Here is a 20,756-nt window from a genome sequence, read left to right as displayed (position 1 = left end):
TCCTGTCAGGTATAGCATAAATCTAACACAAATGAAACATACCATGCTCTGCTGAATATCACTAGAATATTGAACACCATATCGCGGTACAGAATATGAGAAAAACAGACCGAGTTTCATCAGAGATTTTTATTAGATTTTCATCAGTGTCATCCAAATTTCATCAGAGTTTGGTCTGATTTTCATCAGTTTATTCTCCATGTGAAAAAAAAGTTTCTCCATCATCTCCTATCTAACAGTCCATGAAGGCAGGGCATCTGAGTGCTGTCCGATTTTGTCACGGACCCATAGATTTGCATTGCCAATTTTGATCTGAAACGCGGATCAATATCGGAAATTTCTCTGTGATTTTGCACTGAATGCTCGGTCTGCGAAAAAAGCACAGACATGTGAACAGCCCGAATTCACTATTATATGTACAAGTGCTATCAGTGAATAATATAGATAGCACTTCTATGTTCACATGACAGTATTTTCTATATTTGTTATTCATCAGGGCTCTTGAGATGGCTTTTTGCTCACACGGACCAAATGTTCAAGTGAAAAAATACTCCAAAGACATACTGATAGGGAATGTAGATTGTGAGCCCCAATGGGGACAGTGCACATAATGTCTGTAAAGCGCTGTGGAATTAATGGCGCTTTATAAGTGAGTAAAATAAGTAAAAATAAATACTCTTCCCTTTTTTCAGGTGAGACTTGCTGCCTATTCAAGTCTATGGGTGAGCAAAAAAATGAATCCCATATGGATCAATGGTAGAGAATCTGATTTGTATGCATACATTAACATAGGAAACTGTTGGAATTTTATTCAGTGCTGATGACAGCGACAATGAAAAATGGTCTGTTTTTTTCTGTATGAAAATCGGACGATTATTTTAGATGCTGGTGTGAACTGAGCCTTAACAACGGATCTGTTCTCTGCTCCGTTTTATTCCTATTTGCTATAACTATTTTTGGTAAATGACATGAAAGCTCTTCCATTATTTTTAAAGTGAGAGGGTGTCATGCGGGACGGACACTCTTCAGATTTAAAAGCCACAGTGCACCAGCAATAGATGACATATTACCAAATCTCATCCTCTCGCTACACAGAAAATCCATGTGGAAATTAACCCATGGCACGGATTGTAAATCTGGAGCATGACACTTTACGCTGTGAATTTGCACAGTGGATTTCATTCGTTGCAATGCATAGGGTGAAATCTGCAATAAGGATGCATGTCACGTAAGCATATAATGTCTTGTCGCACCATAGATGTATCCTCGATGCGTATATGCAGTAGAATACAGTAGCAGGGGTGTGGATGAGCTTTTAGGACAATGGTTTCCAGATGTGAATATTCTAGCAGTAGACAAGCGATAGTCATACCCACTGCAATCTTCTACCCTCTACTGTTCTTTATGCATGACCCTTTCAATTTATTCCTCAGTATTGAGGAAATGAAAAAGCTAATGTGCGGGGCTTTCACTGTAATATGTGAAAATCTATAAATTCCCTACTTATTAAGACACTGTGAGAGGGACCTTCTATAGTATGGCCTTGTATTTGGTTAAGGCTTATCATGGAGAACATTCAGGGACCACACAAGTGTCGCTGCAAACCTTCTCCAAAGGCCGATGCTTGCAATGTAAAGGTCACTATGTAATTGCAGCTCCCCTGGGTTAAGGCTACAAGACGCCACGGGATGCATACACCCCATTTCCTTTCACGGCTTATACATCCAGATATTGTAATGAGTTTGTAAATGTGAGAAAATACATAATAATACTGTAGTTGGTGAAAATATGCTGGTTATTACCCTGGAGGATCTGTCTGCTATGTGGACAGCTATGGGTTAATTTCCTACAAGAGCTTTGTGCTCTGCGGGGCTCGATATTTTATAGATATTATACAGGAAGAAGATCGGTTAAAGGTCTCTGGACAAAGTAAAACCAGCAAGGGGTCCATAGGGATACAAAGCAGCTGATGGTGGCTGATGGGGGGCCGTCCTACTGTAGTGATCTGATCATATAACTATGTATGCCTAAGTTATCTTTGTAGGTGGCAATAAATCTGGTGTGCTCCTGTATATCGTGGGTGTGCAGTAGGCCCTCGTAGTGCGAATATCACAGAAGAGTGACTTTAAAGGGGTTGTCCACTTTTTGGGGACAATTTGTTTTTACTTAAATTCACATAACTGGGGTTAAAGGGGTTGTCCACTATTCGGACAACCTCTTCTGAATCCCAATGTTTTCCCGTAGTAAAAGTATAACACTTAGGCTATGTTCCCACATGTTGGGTTTTTTTCAGTCAGAAATCTGTAGCAAAATTGATCTCTGGCAGGAAATCAGCTGCGTCAAATCTGCAGGTTTTTCTGCGTTTTTTGATGCGTTTTTTTCACTGTCCTCCTGTCTCTATTTATGCATGCACATAAAGCTCTGTGAAAGAAAGAACCTCATTCTGTGGTCTGGTTTCGGCACTGGTTCTCCAGTTGTTATGTCACACAATCCTGGGACCAATCAGCGTCTGCTTCTCTGTCCTCTCCTACAGACAGAATTGACATCCAGAGGAGGTGAGAGAGCAGTAGCAGAAGCTCTCAGTTCCTCCAAATGTCTTGATTTGTCTGAAAGAGGGGACAGTGATGCCAGAGCTGATTGTTATCCCTGTGGCCAATGACACGTGATCCCTGGGAGAACCAGTGCCAACTCCGCTGGAATGGCGCCAACATGGGAGGTGGGTATAAGGCCACGTTCAGTGTTTGGTGAGTTTTTATCTCAGTATTTGTAAGCCAAAACCAGGAGTGGAACAATCAGAGGAAAAGTATAATATAAACACGTCACCACTTCTGGATTTATCACCTACACCTGGTTTTGGCTTACAGATACTGAGGTAAAATACTGATCAAATACTAAACGTGTGACCATGGCCTTAGTGTTATTATTTTACTGGGGTAACACATTAAGATTCAGAAGGGATTGTGAATCACACAGAAGCACACAGTGCGCACAATGCATTTTTTAAGCGTTTCCGGAGCGGCAATTCCGCTGCAGAAACGCTTAAAAAACGCATGGTAGAAGGCCTGTCATGTTCCCCAATGATAATCCGCATGTGCTGTGCACATGCTGCGGAAATTTCCACTGCGGGTTATCATTGCGGAAAAAAAAGCAGCACTACCAATTATTTTGCGCCGCCATTGCCTTGCATTGGAACGCATGTAATCTGCATCACTGGATCTGTACATGAGGATTTCATGCGTTTCAATGTGCGAATGGTATCCGGGTTTGGAGAAGAGGAGATTCTCCTCCGGACCCGGGTACCATAGAACCTGTAAAAAAAAAGAATAAAATAAAAAATAAATATTATACTTACCTTCTGATGGCCTCCGGTGTCTTTGTCCTGGCTTGCCGGCAGATCGCGGTGGACTCAAGGACCTGCCATGATGTCATTTAGTCATGTGACGAGTCACGCGACCGCTGACATCAGCAGGTCCTTTCAGTGTTTTTAAACATTCTTTACGGTCACAGCATATAAATCCATGCCGGTTGCATGGATTTATATAGTGTGACCAAGTTGTCAAGCACTTTCCAAGTGATGCTAAAATCGCTTGGAAAGCGCTTGTCAACAAGCATGCGGAAATGCATGTGAAGAACGCTTCAGATCCGCATGTCCCTGGCAGGAAAAACACATGTACAATCCACATGTACAATCCGCATGTACAATCCGCATGTACAATCCACATGTACAATCCGCATGTACAATCCACATGTACAATCCGCATGTACAATCCACATGTACAATCCGCATGTACAATCCGCATGCGTTTTTTCTGCCAGGGAGATGCAGAAACGCTCAGGAAAAAATCCGGAGCACTTCTACATCGTGGGCACATAGCCTAACTTTGTCTTTTTCAGCAGATTTATGAACACAAACCACAAAAAAGAGCGAGTGATAATCAAAAGGAGCAAAATTTAAAAAAAAATCCAATTACAAAAATACATGTATTTAGGTAAAAAAAAATAATTGTCCCCAAACTTGAACAACCCTTTAATGCTCCATACATGCAGTAATGAAAACAACAGAAAAAATATATTTGCCTCTGTGGGAAGGATTAGGCTGGGACAGGTTGCACGACAGCAGTTCTCAGATCAGGCGCGTGACCACAGATAATTCTGTGTTTTTAGCTGCAATTTGGTTTTCAGAAAAAAAAAACAGCCAAATCTCTGGTCACATGCAAGGCTTACAATGGGGTCTTTAATAGCAAAGTCGTGTGCAACTAGCAATAAAAGATACAACAGTGTTGGAGGTTTAAGTGAAGGTTGCGTTACAGTAGGCTGTGGGTCGCAACGCTACCCCATGAACAAGAATTAGCTGCGATGTCAAAATGCGACACCCGAATCTTGCCTAATAAAGAAGGGCACTGGCCACCAATGAGCAGGTTAAAGCAAGATGTGGGTCATTATGGGATAGCTGTGCGTATTGCTGCGGTATTGCATGTATGTATGAAGTAGAGAAAGTGTATAACAATCAGTTATACATTGAGGGTTAATACACCATATAAAAAAGTTCTGCGCAATGGGCACATTCATGCTTCTCATGTGACTACCCAAGCCTTGGCTTCTCTAGCCAGCTCCTCGGTGTTAGCAGTGGAGCCTATCAGTGTGTGTTGGGGTCACTGCAGCCCCCTCAAGTCCCTACCATTCCATACTTGTGCTTATCCTGCCTCATCTGTTAGGCCTGTGGCGTGACATATTGCAGTGTCCCAAATGAATCATTTTGCTCTCCTGTACAGATGAAGCAGTGCAGCGATTTCTTTCATCTGTTAATAGCTCCCATTTTTGCTTTATGGTTGCACTTACAGTGACATTTGGTTTTGCTCCAAATAATTTGTGATTCTTTATGTTTGGTGGTCATTTAGCTTCTTGGTTTTGTGAAAAAAAAAATAATTACAAATAAATATAAATTTTGAGTAGACTTGTAATAGCCAAAATAATTCATTTCTGTATCCTGCAAAATCTAGATGACATTTAACTCTTAAATGAATTCGGGAGGAAGATGGCAACTAACCAATATACTGACTTATGGTTCTCCTGATGAAGTGAGTGCAAAGCGAAACACGTTGAGAATAAAACCCCATTACCTGTTCTACCTTCTCAAGATTTTGCTGGACATCTATATTTATTGTGATGCCAGCAGCACAGTATATCTGCTTTCCCATATCTATTCAACTAACCAATATGAAGACACAATGATGCTCATAAGGCCTAGTCAGAGTCATTTACTGCAAGAATTTCAATAGTAAATGAGCACTGGAACATAATAAAACAATATCAGTATAATCTTTCTATTACTGGCTGTAATGGAAAACAGCACTGACCAGCACTCTGTCGACCCACCATGCTTTACACTACAGGTCTGCTTATTCACACTGACTGTTGTACAAGCTGAGCTGTATTGTAAAGTATGGGCAAGTGACTTCCCTAATGATTTGGTGTTCCAGTATCCAGCACCAGGGTGGATGACTAGCAGGTAAGATTGTTGGTGGCTTAGATACACATACAATTAAAATACATAACAGCGTAATTTAAAAATTAAAAAAGTACCTGGCGATGCTCCACTCGGGTTCGATCCGCAGCACCTTGGGGTCATCTATGTACTCAAACTGCAGGCCGCTCTCTAGCTGGGCTCTGTCCACACTCACCGACACATGCACGGCCCCTAAGCCATGGAGGGATGGCGCTGACACGCAGACTATTTCATTCAGAGACCTCCTGCAACAAAGGAGTTGAGATCAGTTCATTGTCATGTCCATTTCTTCTAATATATGTTTCTGTGTCTGTGCTACACAAATCTTACAAGTAAGAATTATCGTGACATCATCATTTTAAGGTTTAGAAAAACTTTACTGGGAAGCCCCAAAGATTAACCTAGCTCAAAGTTCCCTATTTCAATCTGATCATAGGAAAACATGAGTCCCTCTGTAATCAATGTGTGATAAAAAATATTCAAAGGTTTCATTATTAATGAAGATGAAAAGTAAAGCCCCATACACCTTAGATGGCTAATGTCCGATGGCTCAGCAGGCAGCCATTTCTGCCGATTCTCCCATAGACAGGAGCTCTGCCGTGGTGCTGTGCTCTCTCTGGCGGCAGATTGAGAACAAAAGGATGGGCAGATCAAAATTGGACATAGCGGATCCTTAACATTCCCGACAATCGCCTGACTGGGACCACCCATACACAATATATTGTCATTGGTTGGTTTGCCCATCGTTAGCCTTTAGGTGCACTTAGACTCGCCGATAATTGGGAATAAGCATTCCTAAGAATCCTTTTCCTGCTCAGTGGCCTATGAAAACAGGCCAAAAATCACCTGACATGGGTCTTGCTCATTCATCAGGTTGATTTTCGGCCTATTTCGACAAATTAGCTTTAAGCTTGCTTAAAAATCATCGTTCTCGGAAGCACATCACCCAGGGCATGTGCTGCCGAGAACAATGATATTCTGTGCAGAATATGATCATATTAACAACATTCTGTGCGCACAGAAGTGTGGCCGGTCGGTCTAAACAGGCTAGGAAATCAGTCTTTTAACAGTCAAGATCAGCCAATACAAATGTACCCTAAGAAACATCCATTCACAAATGACAATTAATAAAAGACGTGGAAATGGGGATATTTTGGACAAAGATGCTCCTAATTGGGCTTTTTACGCTACAAAGAAAAAAAAATAGAAGACAGATCATTACAGCTTTCTCACTTGGAAACTGGAGAGATCCTGAACAAGCAGGAGATGATAAGTACAACGTGACATATCAAAATATTAGGTCCCGTTACATAAAATGGCATGCCGACTGCAGCCACAGTGTATTACTAGGAGCTCATTTCAGGCAACGCTATAGAACAACATGAGGACATAATTATAGCAGTGAAGGCTGTATTAGCGGCTGTGTGAAAGAAGCCTTACATTTTGCTCCTAAATATATGAATTGTGCAGGCACACATCTCCTCCCCTTCCTCACTTTTGTTTAATCTCCGCTACCCTGCACCGCTGTTGTTTCCCATGTGGGTGTCACGTTTGCAGTATTTTACAGAAAAGATAAAGGGACGTGAGGGTGACCTTACAGCCGCTGTGATGGGAGCACTGTGTTTGGGGCAGCATTTAATGAACTCCGACAGATTGTGAGAATCAAGCACCTGCTCACCGAGCAATACAATAAGCGTTACAGGGTGGAAAGGAGCAAGAAGCTGAATCACAATTATCTGCTTTATATATCCTAAAACAGAGCAGGAAAATGTCTCCCCTTACACTTCAGTGCTTTATGTGTGGGATGGACACATATTCTGCAAAAAAAAATGCTTTAAATAAAAAATATGTAACATAAAAGCGACTTTTGTAGCACTTATACAACGTCCTGTGACCTCTATCAGTGCAAAAATATTTTACCAATACTGAAATAAATGTTCAGCGAACCATCTACATAGAAATGATATGATTGACATGTTTTCTATATACTCCCGTAAAGTCTATGCTAGTAAATGGCATAATGTGTCTGCGGCCTGTCACTGAGTCATCATGCACAATTAGGCTCCTTGTACATGGCTGTATTACTCACAGCAGCCCGCGCAATTAGCAACATTTATCATGAAATACAGCTTCTGCGCCATAATACACCGGAATGCACGACTCAACAAAAGTATACAGGACAAGGGAGAACTGGAGATCGTTGTCAATTCTTCTGGCAGCTACCCGTCCTGCCCCCCGAATACTTATGCACCCTATATGGACCAATTCATTAAGACTGACATTGTACACGTCAGTCTTAATGAAGGGGCAAGCAGGAGTAAAGTGCGCTGAAATTCAATAAGAGGTGCGTGAGCCAGGGTTGCCAATCGGACTTTTCATTTTTTTCTGGAACGCTTACCAATATATCACTGACGAACAATATTTTTTATGGACCCATATGAACACCATAACATATCATTATGATTGTAAGTGATACATGTCTACAACCCATAAGTCTGATAACGAAACACCAGCTGCATTCACTGTACTGTAATATAATTACAGTCCAAATAATCTTTATCATTTACTTCAGCTTCAAAAAAATAACAGACACATTAAAAAAATTTTATGATAGGTCAAAAGAGTGGCATATTTTTACAGACAGTTCTGGTATTTCTGGACGGTTGGCAACCCTGGAGTGAGCCTGACCATAAATGCTACTCAAATCATGAACTGGAGTAACACCTGACCTCTGTTGGGAGGTCCTCATAGATATTAGATGGATGTCTAGTCTTGCCCTGTTCTGCTGACATTAATGTGTATGGACAGCTCAAAAGTAATAATTTTTTTTTCAGAAAACAACATTAGAAGTGATGATAAGAAACTTTGTAATACATCTTATTAAAGAAATATGCCTCTTTACCCACTTATCAGTCACTTGATCTTTGACTTTCAAAATCTGCTTAAATCTATCTACAAATTTGTCTTCAGTAAGGGATAAAATTACACCTTCTTCCTATAAACTTCTATGGGTTGGAAAGGGAGAAAGCAGGAGGGAAACAGAAAGGAGAAACTGCTGAGGCTTCTAGTGTGGGGAAAAAACTGCTAAGAATGCAGGATTCATTGGCCAAAAATAGTATTTCCTACTGAAAAGTCACTTGAAAGGACAGTTACACTTTAACAATATACAGTATATGATGAACTTCTTTCTTTATTATAAAATTGTATATATTTGCAATGCTGTTAGAGTATATTTATATAAAGGGCATCACCAGCAGGAAACTGTTCCTCTACAATGGCCAATGAAGTAATGAATGTTACAAATTGACAATCGAGATCTCCCAGATCAGTTTGATAGCCATTCTTCCCTTAGCCTCATAGAGGGTGTCTTGAAAGGGTTAACTATACTTCTGCTGTCTTCTCTTCAATTAGAAATGGTGTTATTGGAAGTGTGGTGACATAAAGTCAGGGAATCAATGGACAATTTGCAATACTTGCAATTCTGTAAATGACATACCTATAACACGTATGTAATGGTGCAACACTCATGGAGCTCGGCGCTGGAACACTCGCACATAAGAATCTCTGCTGACTACAGATTTGCTCTTTAGAAATGTTCATTACTGAATCCCGCTGAACATTTAGACATTAGATGTTGTTTTCTTTAAATTATTATTAAATTAAGTGTCAAATTCTGCAATTCTCTGAAATGTCGCATGAACAGGCTGCACTACAATGGAGACAAATCAGCACCAAATAACTGACTTGAAGAACACTTAGCTGCCGTGCTTATATGGGAGAAGTGCACAAACAATCCTATTACATGGGTATAATTTCTCCCTCGCAGCACATGCGTTACAATGAATATCCCTCTTACAATAATAATTAATTTTCATGGTGGTATTAACCATTGAAATGAAGATGACTCAATAAAAAAGAAAGATTTCTTCTAATAGGCCCAGGCAGAGCATATGTTATAGGGCACCCTGGAATACATGTGCATTGTGATGAACCTTATTAGCCTGCACATCAAACTAATATTTCTGCCTCCATGTTATATGGTAATGCAACTAATGAAACAGACTGCTTGGTGTTGTGCCTGTTACACTGTTACTCCTCACAGACTTCGCCTACACAATCCATGTAAGTAGACTTCAATGTGAACAACGTCATTAAACTTTAAGAAAGGAATTAATATGTAAGAAATAAAAGTAATTGGAATGAGCAGACATTATCAGCTAAATCGTATCAAACTGACAGCTCGGGTCTTCGCACAGGGCAGTGATAGATGCATAGTTGTAACTTTTACCTATAGATAGAGATAGATAGGTATTAGATAGATGAATAGATAATAGATAGATATAATGGATAGATAGATAGTGTTTGTCCCCTTCCTGATTTCTTATTCTTTTGCATGTTTGTCACACTTAAATGTTTCAGATCACAAAATAAATTTAAATATTAGACAAAGATAACACAAGCAAACACAGAATGCAGTTTTTAAATGAAGGTCTTTATTATTAAGGGAAAAAGAAATCCAAACCTACAGGGACCTGTGTGAAAAAGTGATTGCCCCCTAAACCTAATAACTGGCTGGGCCGCCCTTAGCAGCAACAACTGTGATCAAGCGTTTGCGATAACTGGCAATGAGTCTTTTACAACGCTCTGGAGGACTTTTGGCCCACTCATTTTTGCTAAATTGTTGTAATTCAGCCACATTGGGGGGTTTCCAAGCATGAACCGCCTTTTTAAGGTCATGCCACAGCATCTCAATCGGATTAAGGACAGGACTTTGATTAGGCCATGCCAAAGTCTTAATTTTGTTTTTCTTGAGCCATTTAGAGGTGGACTTGCTGGTGTGTTTTGGATCAATGTCCTGCTGCACAACCCAAGTGCGCTTCAGCTTGAGGTCACAAACAGATGGCTGGACATTCTCCTTCAGGATTTTTTGGTAGACAGCAGAATTCATGGTTCCACTTACCACAGCAAGTCTTCCAGGTCCTAAAGCAGCAAAACAGCCCCAGACCATCACACTATCTCCACCATATTTTACTGTTGGTATAAAGTTCCTTTTCTGAAATGCTGTGTTACTTCTACACCAGATGTAATGGAACATACATCTTCCAAAAAGTTTCACTTTTGTCTCATCAGTCCACAGTGAATTCTCCCAAAGGTCTTCACGATCATCAAGATGTTTTCTGGCAAAACTGAGACGAGCCTTTATGTTGTTTTTGCTCAGCAGTAGTTTTTGTCTTGGAACTCTGCCATGAATGCCATTTTTGCCCAGTCTCTTTCTTATGGCGGAGTCATGAACACTGACCTTAACTGAGGCAAGTGAGCCCTGCAGGTCTTTGGATGTTGTTGTGGGGTCTTTTGTGACCTCTTGGATGAGTAGTCGCTGCGCCCTTGGGGTAATTTCGGTCGGTCAGCCACTCCTGGAAAGGTTCACCAATTGTCATGTTTTTGCCATTTGTGGATTATGCCTCTCACTGTGATTTGGTGGAGTCCCAAAGCTTTAGAAATGGCTTTATAACCTTTTCCAGACTGATAGATCTCAATTACTTTGTTTCTCATTTGTTTCTGAATTTCTTTGGATCATAGCACAATGTCTAGCTTTCGAGGATCTTTTGGTCTACTTCAGTTTGTAAGGCAAGTCCAATTTAAGTGATTTCTTGATTGAGCGTAGGTTTAGCAGTAATCAGGCTTGTGTGTGGCTAGGGAAATTGAACTCAGCTTCCCAAAGATGTGATAAACCACAGTTCATTTTATCTTTTAAGGGGGAGGGGGCAATCACTTTTCACCCTTAATAATAAAGACCTTCATTTAAAAACTGCATTTTGAATTTACTTGTGTTCTATTTATCTAATATTTAAATTTGTTTTGTGATCTGAAACATTTAAGTGTGCCAAGCATGCAAAAGAATAAGAAATCAGGAAGGGGGCAAACACTTTCACACCACTGTAGCTAAATAAAAAGTAGGATAAATATTAGAATGATAGGAGATAACACATAGAAATATAGATAGATAAAATGATAGATGGATGGATATATAGATCTAGCATCATAGATGATTGTGCTTAAAGAAATTTATTCTGCAGTATAAATTCTACATTAAACATCATTAAGCCTTTATATTTCCAGTTCCCTGAACCCTACTGTAGGACATTTGAGCACATAGTATAGGCCTCCTGTCTTCCAGAGTGTACAGTATATACAGTACAGCAGTCCGTCAGGCATCTCTCCCTTCTGCCAGCCCAATCCAGAACGATACATTACAGCTGGCAGGATCTTGCCCCTTCCCTGTGATCAGTTAATTAGCTTCCCATGCTATTATTATGCCGTCAAGCAGAATCTACCCACAACTCGGTATGCAGGCTGAAGAATGGGAAGCTGTAATTAGCCCCAATCTCGTTATAAAATGCTTCATCTAATCAGGATACCCAGCTACACACTGACTGGAGTAAGTGTTCTCAAAATAGGACAAGGGAGCCAGTGAGCACAGCATGTACAGCCACACGTACCAAATGCTATTCCATCTTCCGGCATATTGCATCCCCTGTATAATTACTATATGTAAGAGGAATCTAAAGCATGTAGGCAGACCACGGGAATAGGAACACGGTAAGGTATTAACTTCATCCTGGCCACATTAACTCATGATGTGTGTAAAATCCCACGACTTAGCCAACGGTGGGAAGACCATTAAGACAAATATACAAGACAGAAGAGGGCAACAGTATTGAAGTCACTCAAAAAAAAGAAAAAAATGATATATACAGTGGGGAAAATAAGTATTTGATACACTGACGATTTTGCAAGTTTTCCCACCTACAAAGAATGGAGAGATTTGTAATTTTTATCGTAGGTACACTTCAACTGTGAGAGACAGAATCTAAAAAAAAATCCAGAACTCACATTGTATGATTTTTACATAATTAATTTGCATTTTATTGCATGAAATAAGTATTTGATACAACAGAAAAACAGAACTTAATATTTGGTACAGAAACCTGTAGACGTTTCCTGTAGTTCTTGACCAAATTTGCAGACACTGCAGCAGGGATTTTGGCCTCCTCCTCCATACAGATCTTCTCCAGATCTTTCAGGTTTCGAGGCTGTAGCTGGGCAACATTACGTTTCAGCTCCCTCCAAAGATTTTCTATTGTGTTCAGGTCTAGAGACTGGCTAGACCACTCCAGGATCTTGAAATGCTTCTTATGTAGCCACTTCTTAGTTGTCCTGGCTGTGTGTCTCGGGTCAATGTCATGCTGAAGGATCCAGCCACAACTAATCTTCAATGCTCTTACTGAGGGAAGGAGGTTGTTAGCCAAAATCTCACAATACATGATCCATTCTCCCTTCAATACGGTGCAGTTGTCCTGTCCCCTTTGCAGAAAAGCACCCCCAGAGTTTGATGTTTCCCCCACCATGCTTCACGTTTGGGACAATGTTCTTTGGGTTCCCTTTAAGAACTACTAATTTTCTCCATAGCAGTATCACAAAAATCTCATCCTCAATGCTGATATTGTAGTACATTGGGGATTTTCAGGAGAGAAATTCCGCTGCATATTTGACCTTTGTAGATATATAGTTAAAAGGAAAGTATCATCAGAAAATGACCTATTGTTTAAATCAGGTTTTGTGTTAAATGTTTAATTTTTTGCTAATATTTTTTCTGTTAACCCCTTTATGACATGGTACGTTATAGTACACACCACGTCATAACCCCCTGTTCAGCGCGGGCTCCGGCGCTGAGTCCGCACTTTTCTGGGCACATAACAGCTGATCTATACAGCTGACATGTGCCTGCAACAGCCGCGGGTGGAATCACGATCCACCCGCGGCTGTTAACTAGTTAAATGCCGCAGTCAATCTCTAACAGGGGCATTTAACTCGCGCAAACCGGGTGCTCGTCACTTACCCCATCCATCGGCAATCCCGTCACATGATCGCGGGTCACCGATGGGTTGGCATGACAAATCGGGGTCTGCAGGAGACCCCTGAGGTTGTCACTGCCAGACTGCTATGAGCGCCGCCCAGTGGTTGGCGCTCATAGCAAGTGAGCAAATCTGGTACACATAGGAGATGTGCTCATCACCTGTATGCAGCAGAGCCGATCAGGCAAGTGCTGCTTCTAATTTTCCATGGAGACTATTGAAGCATGCAAAAAGTGTATAAAAAATGTTTTTAAAAATAATTAAAAATATAAAAGTTTAAATCACCCCCTTTTTGCCCTATTCAAAATAAAACAATAATAATAAAAAACAACACATACTCATATTTGGAATCACTGCGTTGAAAATCGCCCGATATATCAATATAAAAAAATAATGAATCCGATTGGTAAACGGTGTAACGAAAAAAAATTCTAAATTTCAGAGTTACGTTTTTTGGTCGTGGCAACATGGGCGATCAAAACATCGGATCTACCCCAAAATGGTATCAATAAAATGTCAGCTCGGCACGCAAAAAATAAACCATCACCTGGCCCCAGGTCCCGAGAAATGGAGACGCTATGGGTCTCGGAAAATGGCGCTTTTTTTTTTTTTTTTTTAGCAAATTTTGGATTTTTTTTTCATCACTTAAATAAAAAAGAACCTATATAGATTTGATGTCTACGAACTTGTACTGACCTGGAGAATTATAATGGCAGGTCAGTTTTAGCATTCAGTGAACGTGGTAAAAAAAACAACTGTGGAACTACACTTTTTTTTCCAATTTCACTACACTTGGATTTTTTTTCCCTTTTTCCAGTACATGATATGGTAAAACCAGTGGTTCAAAAGGACAACGCGTCCTGCAAAAAATAAGCCCTCATATGGCTATATTGACCAAAAAATAAAAAAGTTATGGCTCTGGGAAGAAGAGGAGCAAAAGATGAAAACGCAAAAACGGAAAATGCTCCGGTCATGAAGGGGTTAATACATCATAATTTGCATTAAATATACAAAAAAATAGAAATCTTACAATTTTCTTCACAGTGGCCTGCTAATGGCTCCTGTAACTGTTAGTCCTACAGTGACGCTCAGCTATATGGCTACGGCCCCACTATCAGTATTTTGTCAGTATTTGGTCAGTATTTTTCCTTAGTATTTGTAAGACAAAACCAGGAGTGGGTGATAAATGCAGAATTGGTGACTTGGTTCTATTATACCTTTTCTCTGACTGTTCCTCACCTGGTTTTAGCTTACAAATACTGAGTAAAATACTGACCAAATACGGATAGTGGGGCCGTAGTCATATGCAGAGCTTCATAGAAGAACAGCCATTTCACTATATACTGCAATAAAACAGCATTAATGGTATTATAAGCAATCAAACTATCACAGGTTAAACTCCCCTGGATGGACAGAAAGATAATAAAAAAAAGTTATAATAAAAATTCATCTCCATTTTTCCCTACTAAAAATAAAGAAATTAAAAAAAAAATGTTTAATGCTCTGTGGGCGGAAAAATAAAAAGCTACAGGTCTCAGAAAATGGCAACATGCACAATTTTTGTTATTACAAAATTCCGAATTTTTTTCCACTACCAAACTAATAAAAGAAAACTGAACAGGTATGGTATTGCCAGAATCATAGTGATCTCTAAAATCATGTTGCCAGGTGATTTTACTATGCTTGCTTATATAGCACCATCATATTTCGCAGCGGTTTACAAACGTTATTATCATTGGTCCCATTGGGGCTCCCAATTAGAGATGAGCGAACCAGAACTTAAACGTTCAGGGTTCGTACCGGACAGTTAGTGTCCGGTGCAGAGTCTGGAGTTCCGGGGGAAGGGGGAGAGAGAGAGAGGTGGGGAGAGAGAGAGGTGAAGAGGGAGAGAGAGAGGTGAAGAGAGAGAGAGAGAGGTGAAGAGAGAGAGGGAGAGAGAGAGAGGTAGGAAGAATGAGAGATCATTTTTTCCAGCCCCAAAGTTCGGGTCCCCATACATTTCAATGGGGTTCGGCATCTGGTTCAAGTTCGGGTAAAGTTCTAGTACCCAAACCAAACTTTGGACTAAAGTTCAGGTCGGGTACAAGAACCCAAACTTCCACGGGACTGCTCATCCCTAGTCACAATCTACATTCCCTATCCATATGTCTTTGGAGTGTGGGAAGAATTTGGAGAACCCGGAGGAAACCCACACAAACACAGGGAGAACAGATGCTGCAGGTGTTGTTTTTGGTGGGATATGAAACCCAGCACTGGAAATTGACAGTGCTAACCACTAAGCCACCATGCTAGCCAATGAACTTTGTAAAAACAAAGCCCAAAAATGAATGGCGGTATTGAAGGGAATCTTGTCACCAGTTTTTTTATATGTAATCTGACAGCATCATAATGTAAGAGCAGAGACCCTGAATACAGTGATGTGTCACTTATTAGGTTGTGTTTTGCTGTTTCAATACAATCAGTGTTTTATCAGCAGGAGATTATCACTACAGGACAACTGGCCTCGTGCCTCCTGGTCCAACCATGCCCCAGGCACTGATTAGCAGCTTTCTGTCACTATACAATGTACATAGGAAGCTGCTAATCAGTGGTGTGGGTGAGTTATACACGGCTCAACATCTGAGCTCTGCTAAATCTGCAGCAGAGAAAACAGTGATTCTATCATAACTGTTGCACCCAGTAAACTAGGTGCCTGTCTCTGTCCCTACATACTGCTACTGTCGGATTACACAGGAAAAACCCGCTGAGATTTTTTAGCAGTCTCACAGTACTTGGAACTCTTTTTTTCCGTTTTCCAGTACATTAAATGATAAAATGAATGGTGTCATTCAAAACTATAAGTCGTCCCGCAAAAAAACAAACCATTATATGGCTATGTCGAAGGAAACATAAAAAAAAGTTATGGCTCTTGGAAAAAGGGGAGGAAAAACAAAAATGCAGAAACAAAAAAATTCCACGGTCCTTAAAGGGATTGTCCAATACTTTTATATAAATAACCTATTCTCTGGATAGCTCATCACTATCAGACCAGTGGCGGTGCGACACCCGGCATCCTCCACCAATCAGCTGCTCACAATGAAGGTGAGATGTGATCAGTTGAGGAGTGGTACAGTATAGCTCCACCATCAGTATAGTGGCCGAAGTGTGGTATTGCACATCCTCACCTATCCAAATGAATGGAAGTGGATCTGCAGTACCACTGTGGTCACTATACAGTTGACTGGGCTGTGATATTCAGCTCCTCAACCATGTGTCGCACCCATACAGGTCTAATATTAATGACATATCCTAGGTCATCAACATAACAGTGGTGGGTAAACCCTTTAAGGAGATAAGGGTAGCATTAGGGCACGTCCTGGCAATTTTTCCCAAATAATGCTATGTAGTATAATAATCTGTTTGCGGCTGCCAACAGGGAAAACCCAGACAGGCGATAGGTACTCTTTAAAATCCTTGTTGTCCTGTGGAATTGTATATTGTACATAATATGCACAGTAACATATATAAATAAAAAGCAATATATATATATATATATATATATTACACACACATAGATAAGAATCTATATACATAAACACACATATATTATACACTACATAAAACAAACGGCCAAATAAATCTATGATATAGTATAACACTGTGTACTTTAATGGGTAAGGCTGCGTTCACATCTCATTCAGTTAGTATGCTCGGAAAGATGCCAACATATAAGCTAAATGTGTCCATAGGGATACATCAGCCAGGCAGAGGCCAAAAGAGTTTTTAGAATAGCAGAGTAGACTGCACTATCACGTACAATGGAATCTAGTGTAAAACATAGAAATTAGACAAAAAAAAAACCCTTTGCTTACAATTGGTCCTTATGGTTGACATACAAATACCACTGTATGGCATTCTTAAAAGGCATCTTTTTAATTCATGCGTCCTGGTGTATACAATAAATGCAGGCAATATAAGTGATGTCAACAGAGCTTTATGCCAATCATATGATAAAAGGAATCTGTCACCATAGTTTAGCTACCCTCCCTAATAGAAGCATGATGAAGGGGCAAAGACCCTGATTCCAGCAATGTGTAACTTACTGGGCTTATTGCTGCAGTTTAGCAAAAGTTTTTATATCAGAATGTGTAAGCCAAAACCAGGAGTGGGTGATAAATGCAGAAGTGGTGACGTGTGTTTATTATACTTTACCTCTGATTGTTCCTCTCCTGGTTTTAGCTTACACATACTGATGTAATACTGACCAAATACTGAACGTGTGAACGTGGCCTAATAATCAGTTGCAGATAACAGTAAGGTAGTGGGAGACAGCACAGACAGGACCAAGCTCCCAGGTCCTGTCCTTCTGTTGCAGCCCTTGCACCTTTCCATCCCTCTCTGCTTCTGACCCAACGCTGGTTGGAAGCAGAGAATGAGGTTCTCAGGACTATCTCAGGACTATGAAGGATGCACTGCATACAGTGTAAGGAATGCTGAGCATCCTCCGTTCACACCATTGAGGATCAGTAAAAGTGAGTGCACTCTTGTGGATTGGGGCTCTGGGCAATTGCCCCTTTTGCCCTTCCCCTAATGCTGGCCCTGCCAACATGGAGGTATATAACAGAACGAAAAATCTATACATGTAGGTAAATACATATACATATCTTGTACAAACAACAAGACCACCAAATTCACCAAGACGTGCTTTCTGATGACAAATTTTCTTAAGGGGTACTACTTGTTCTCTGGCAGACAATACCTCTGATGTTTAATAGTCTTAAAGCAAGATTTTCAAAAATACTGTATAAATGTGCTCACTTCCATTGTAGTTATAGAGATGAATATTATGAGCTGTGGGCTCTCATTGTCATGCTGCCATATGTCTGTATTTATCTTGCGTTATATTGGTTTAAGTGAAGGCAACATTTTGTAAAAATCTTTTTTATGAAAAAACAAACAAACAAAAACAAAACATGTTGCTAATTGTATCATAATCGATGCAAGACTGAAAATATTCCCAACCTTTTTTTTCCTGGTAGGGGTATTGCATGTGTGAACTTTCAGGCTTTCGGCAATGACGTATTAACACTCACCCATAAAATTCACAGGTCTGGTTGCCAAGAAGAATAGACACAGTGCTTCCAGCCCCGAGATTGTGACCAGTGATAGTTATCATAGTTCCCCCAGATTCTGGACCCCGAGACGGGCTAATGTGAGACACAGTTGGATTCTGCAAATGAAACAAAGGATGGAAACAATTTTTAGCTATTTTTCGATTTGGTGTGGATAAACACTTGAGCATCCATCACTCGCAGTCCCACTCTTCAGTCCGGCTAGTGGCCTTTAATAAGCGGTCAAGGTATATTTCCTACTTTTATGCTCTTTACACCAAGTGCTAAGGAAAGGAGCCAAGAGTGTACAGAGGTACCAATTCTCTTTATTGCACATTCTGATGATATGGAGAAGCCTTAATGCCGTTTTCTAGCCTGGCAGAAAATTCTCTGATAATATAAGAGACTCGAAGCCAGAAACAAACAGAATAAGAAAACGGAGCCAATAAATAAGCCGAATATAAGAATAGGTTCCAGATAAACAGACAACTTAATAGATGACAGCCAAGGGCATAGGCAGATTCATAAGTGGCTGATAAAAATATACGGCGATCTGCAGCCCTGTTTCAGGTATTTGCAATTATTCTATTTGCAGACTCTTGTAGCCCACAGCAATAACCTGCAGTGAGCAGACAACAGAATGGCTGGAATAAGGGGTATTATGTCTGTCATGCAAAGCAATAATGATAAAAGTAGATAGGGAAGCGGAGGATATTTGGGGCACTGCGGAGACACTGCCTCTGGAATGGGCCATGTCGCTCGCTGCTGAGGAGGGAGATGGAGCAAGATGCCGCCGAGGTCTCACAAAGGTTGCTGCACATTCAGGTTCCCATAAATCAGAAATAATGAGTGGGATTGTGTCTTGTGGGTCCAGGTAGGCAGCGGCGGAATCCATTATATTGCTGGCAGATACACATGATCCTGGGAGTGTGGGATGTCTGAATACCAAGCGTAGATGCTGCAGATATGCTGTATTCTCAATGTAAGTGCTGCTGCTAGGAGCTGGGCCCCCTTAACTCCTCGTCCTTCTGACCTTCACCATGCGACCTTTATCCAGATGTTATTCCGCAATATACAGTCTGCCATCTGATTTAGTGAGATAAACCGATCTCTATTCTCCCACAGCCACATTCAATAACATCACGTTCCCATCCCATTGTGGGGTGAAGCAAGCCAATAGTGCAGTAGTCAAGGGCACACATATCTAAGGATAAGAGCGGAGGAGTTATTGGAAAACGCTGAGGAAGACAAACACTGTATTTGTCAGATAATTGTAGGTTATTGGCTTCCTATGGGATCGACTGGGAGCGGAGCTGGAAACCAGGACAGATTCTCCACTCAGTGCTACAGAGCACTCAATTACTAAATCATAAGCTAAATAACTGAACAGTTAGTAGGATCACTTTGCGCAGGTCAGGAATGCGCTCTGGAACTGTAATGCAGAAGATTTTTATGCATCAAATAATCTTTTATCGTGACTTTTATTCTATTTAATGTGTACGGTATATGTTTCACTGTTTTCCAAATCTTTCCTGTCAGTGGAATGGAAAAACAGTCCACTTACTGGTCACATTGTGAGCAGAACGTTTCCACTCAGAGAGCTGAGATTTTGATATCTTGCAAGTTACATCACGATCCGGCATAACTTCTCATTGCACTTCTGAGTGACTTAAAAGTATAACTAAACTTTTAAATCATTTTTGATATGTTGTTGCAAATGTTAAAGATGTTTTCCGGGACTTTAACACTGATGGCAAATCCTTAGGACAGGTCATCAATGTCTGATCGGCACTGCCGCGGATCAGCTGTTCCCAGAGTCGGCTGGAACTGCTCAGATGCAGAGCTGCACAGCTCAGCTCTGTCGACTGTATAGTGGCCGCGGCCGGGTACTGCACATCCACCCCCTATTGACTAGAATAGAGGGCACATGTGCAATACCCGGCTGCGGCCACTATACAGTCGACAGAGCTGAGCTGTGTAGCTCCGTAACTAAGCAGTTCCGCCAGCCCCTCACACCAGGAACAACTGATCGGTAGGGTGCCAGGTGTCGCCCCCTCACCGATCAGACATTGATGAACTATCCATCAATGTTAAAGTCCCAGACAACCCCTTTAAGTGTTGTTCATCGGTTGGAGTCTGGTTGCTGAGACCCACTATTGAGCTCCAAAACCAGAGGTTCATAACCCTTTGGGTTCTGATGGCTACATTGTCAGATCAAACTAACCTTATGGGTTGGAATAATAC

The 20,756-nt window shown here is 40.8% G+C and overlaps 1 protein-coding gene across 2 annotated transcripts in view; it reads right to left on the bottom strand.

Annotated features, from left to right (window-relative positions):
* PLXNA2 (plexin A2) overlaps positions 1-20,756 on the bottom strand; it is a 340,362-nt gene that overhangs the window by 49,289 nt on the left and 270,317 nt on the right. For both annotated transcript variants that reach the window (XM_073666861.1, XM_073666863.1), the window contains exons 15-16: positions 18,495-18,631; positions 5,584-5,751 (exon numbers count right to left, since the gene is read on the bottom strand). In XM_073666861.1, the coding sequence (XP_073522962.1) occupies positions 5,584-5,751; positions 18,495-18,631 (305 nt within the window). The remainder of the gene's footprint in view (positions 1-5,583; positions 5,752-18,494; positions 18,632-20,756) is intronic.

This window comes from Phyllobates terribilis, unplaced genomic scaffold, assembly GCF_046119375.1.
Source record: "Phyllobates terribilis strain yellow unplaced genomic scaffold, ASM4611937v1 Scaffold_2__4_contigs__length_985480577, whole genome shotgun sequence".
NCBI lineage: Eukaryota > Metazoa > Chordata > Amphibia > Anura > Dendrobatidae > Phyllobates > Phyllobates terribilis.
This window is presented reverse-complemented; position numbering and strand designations above follow the sequence as displayed.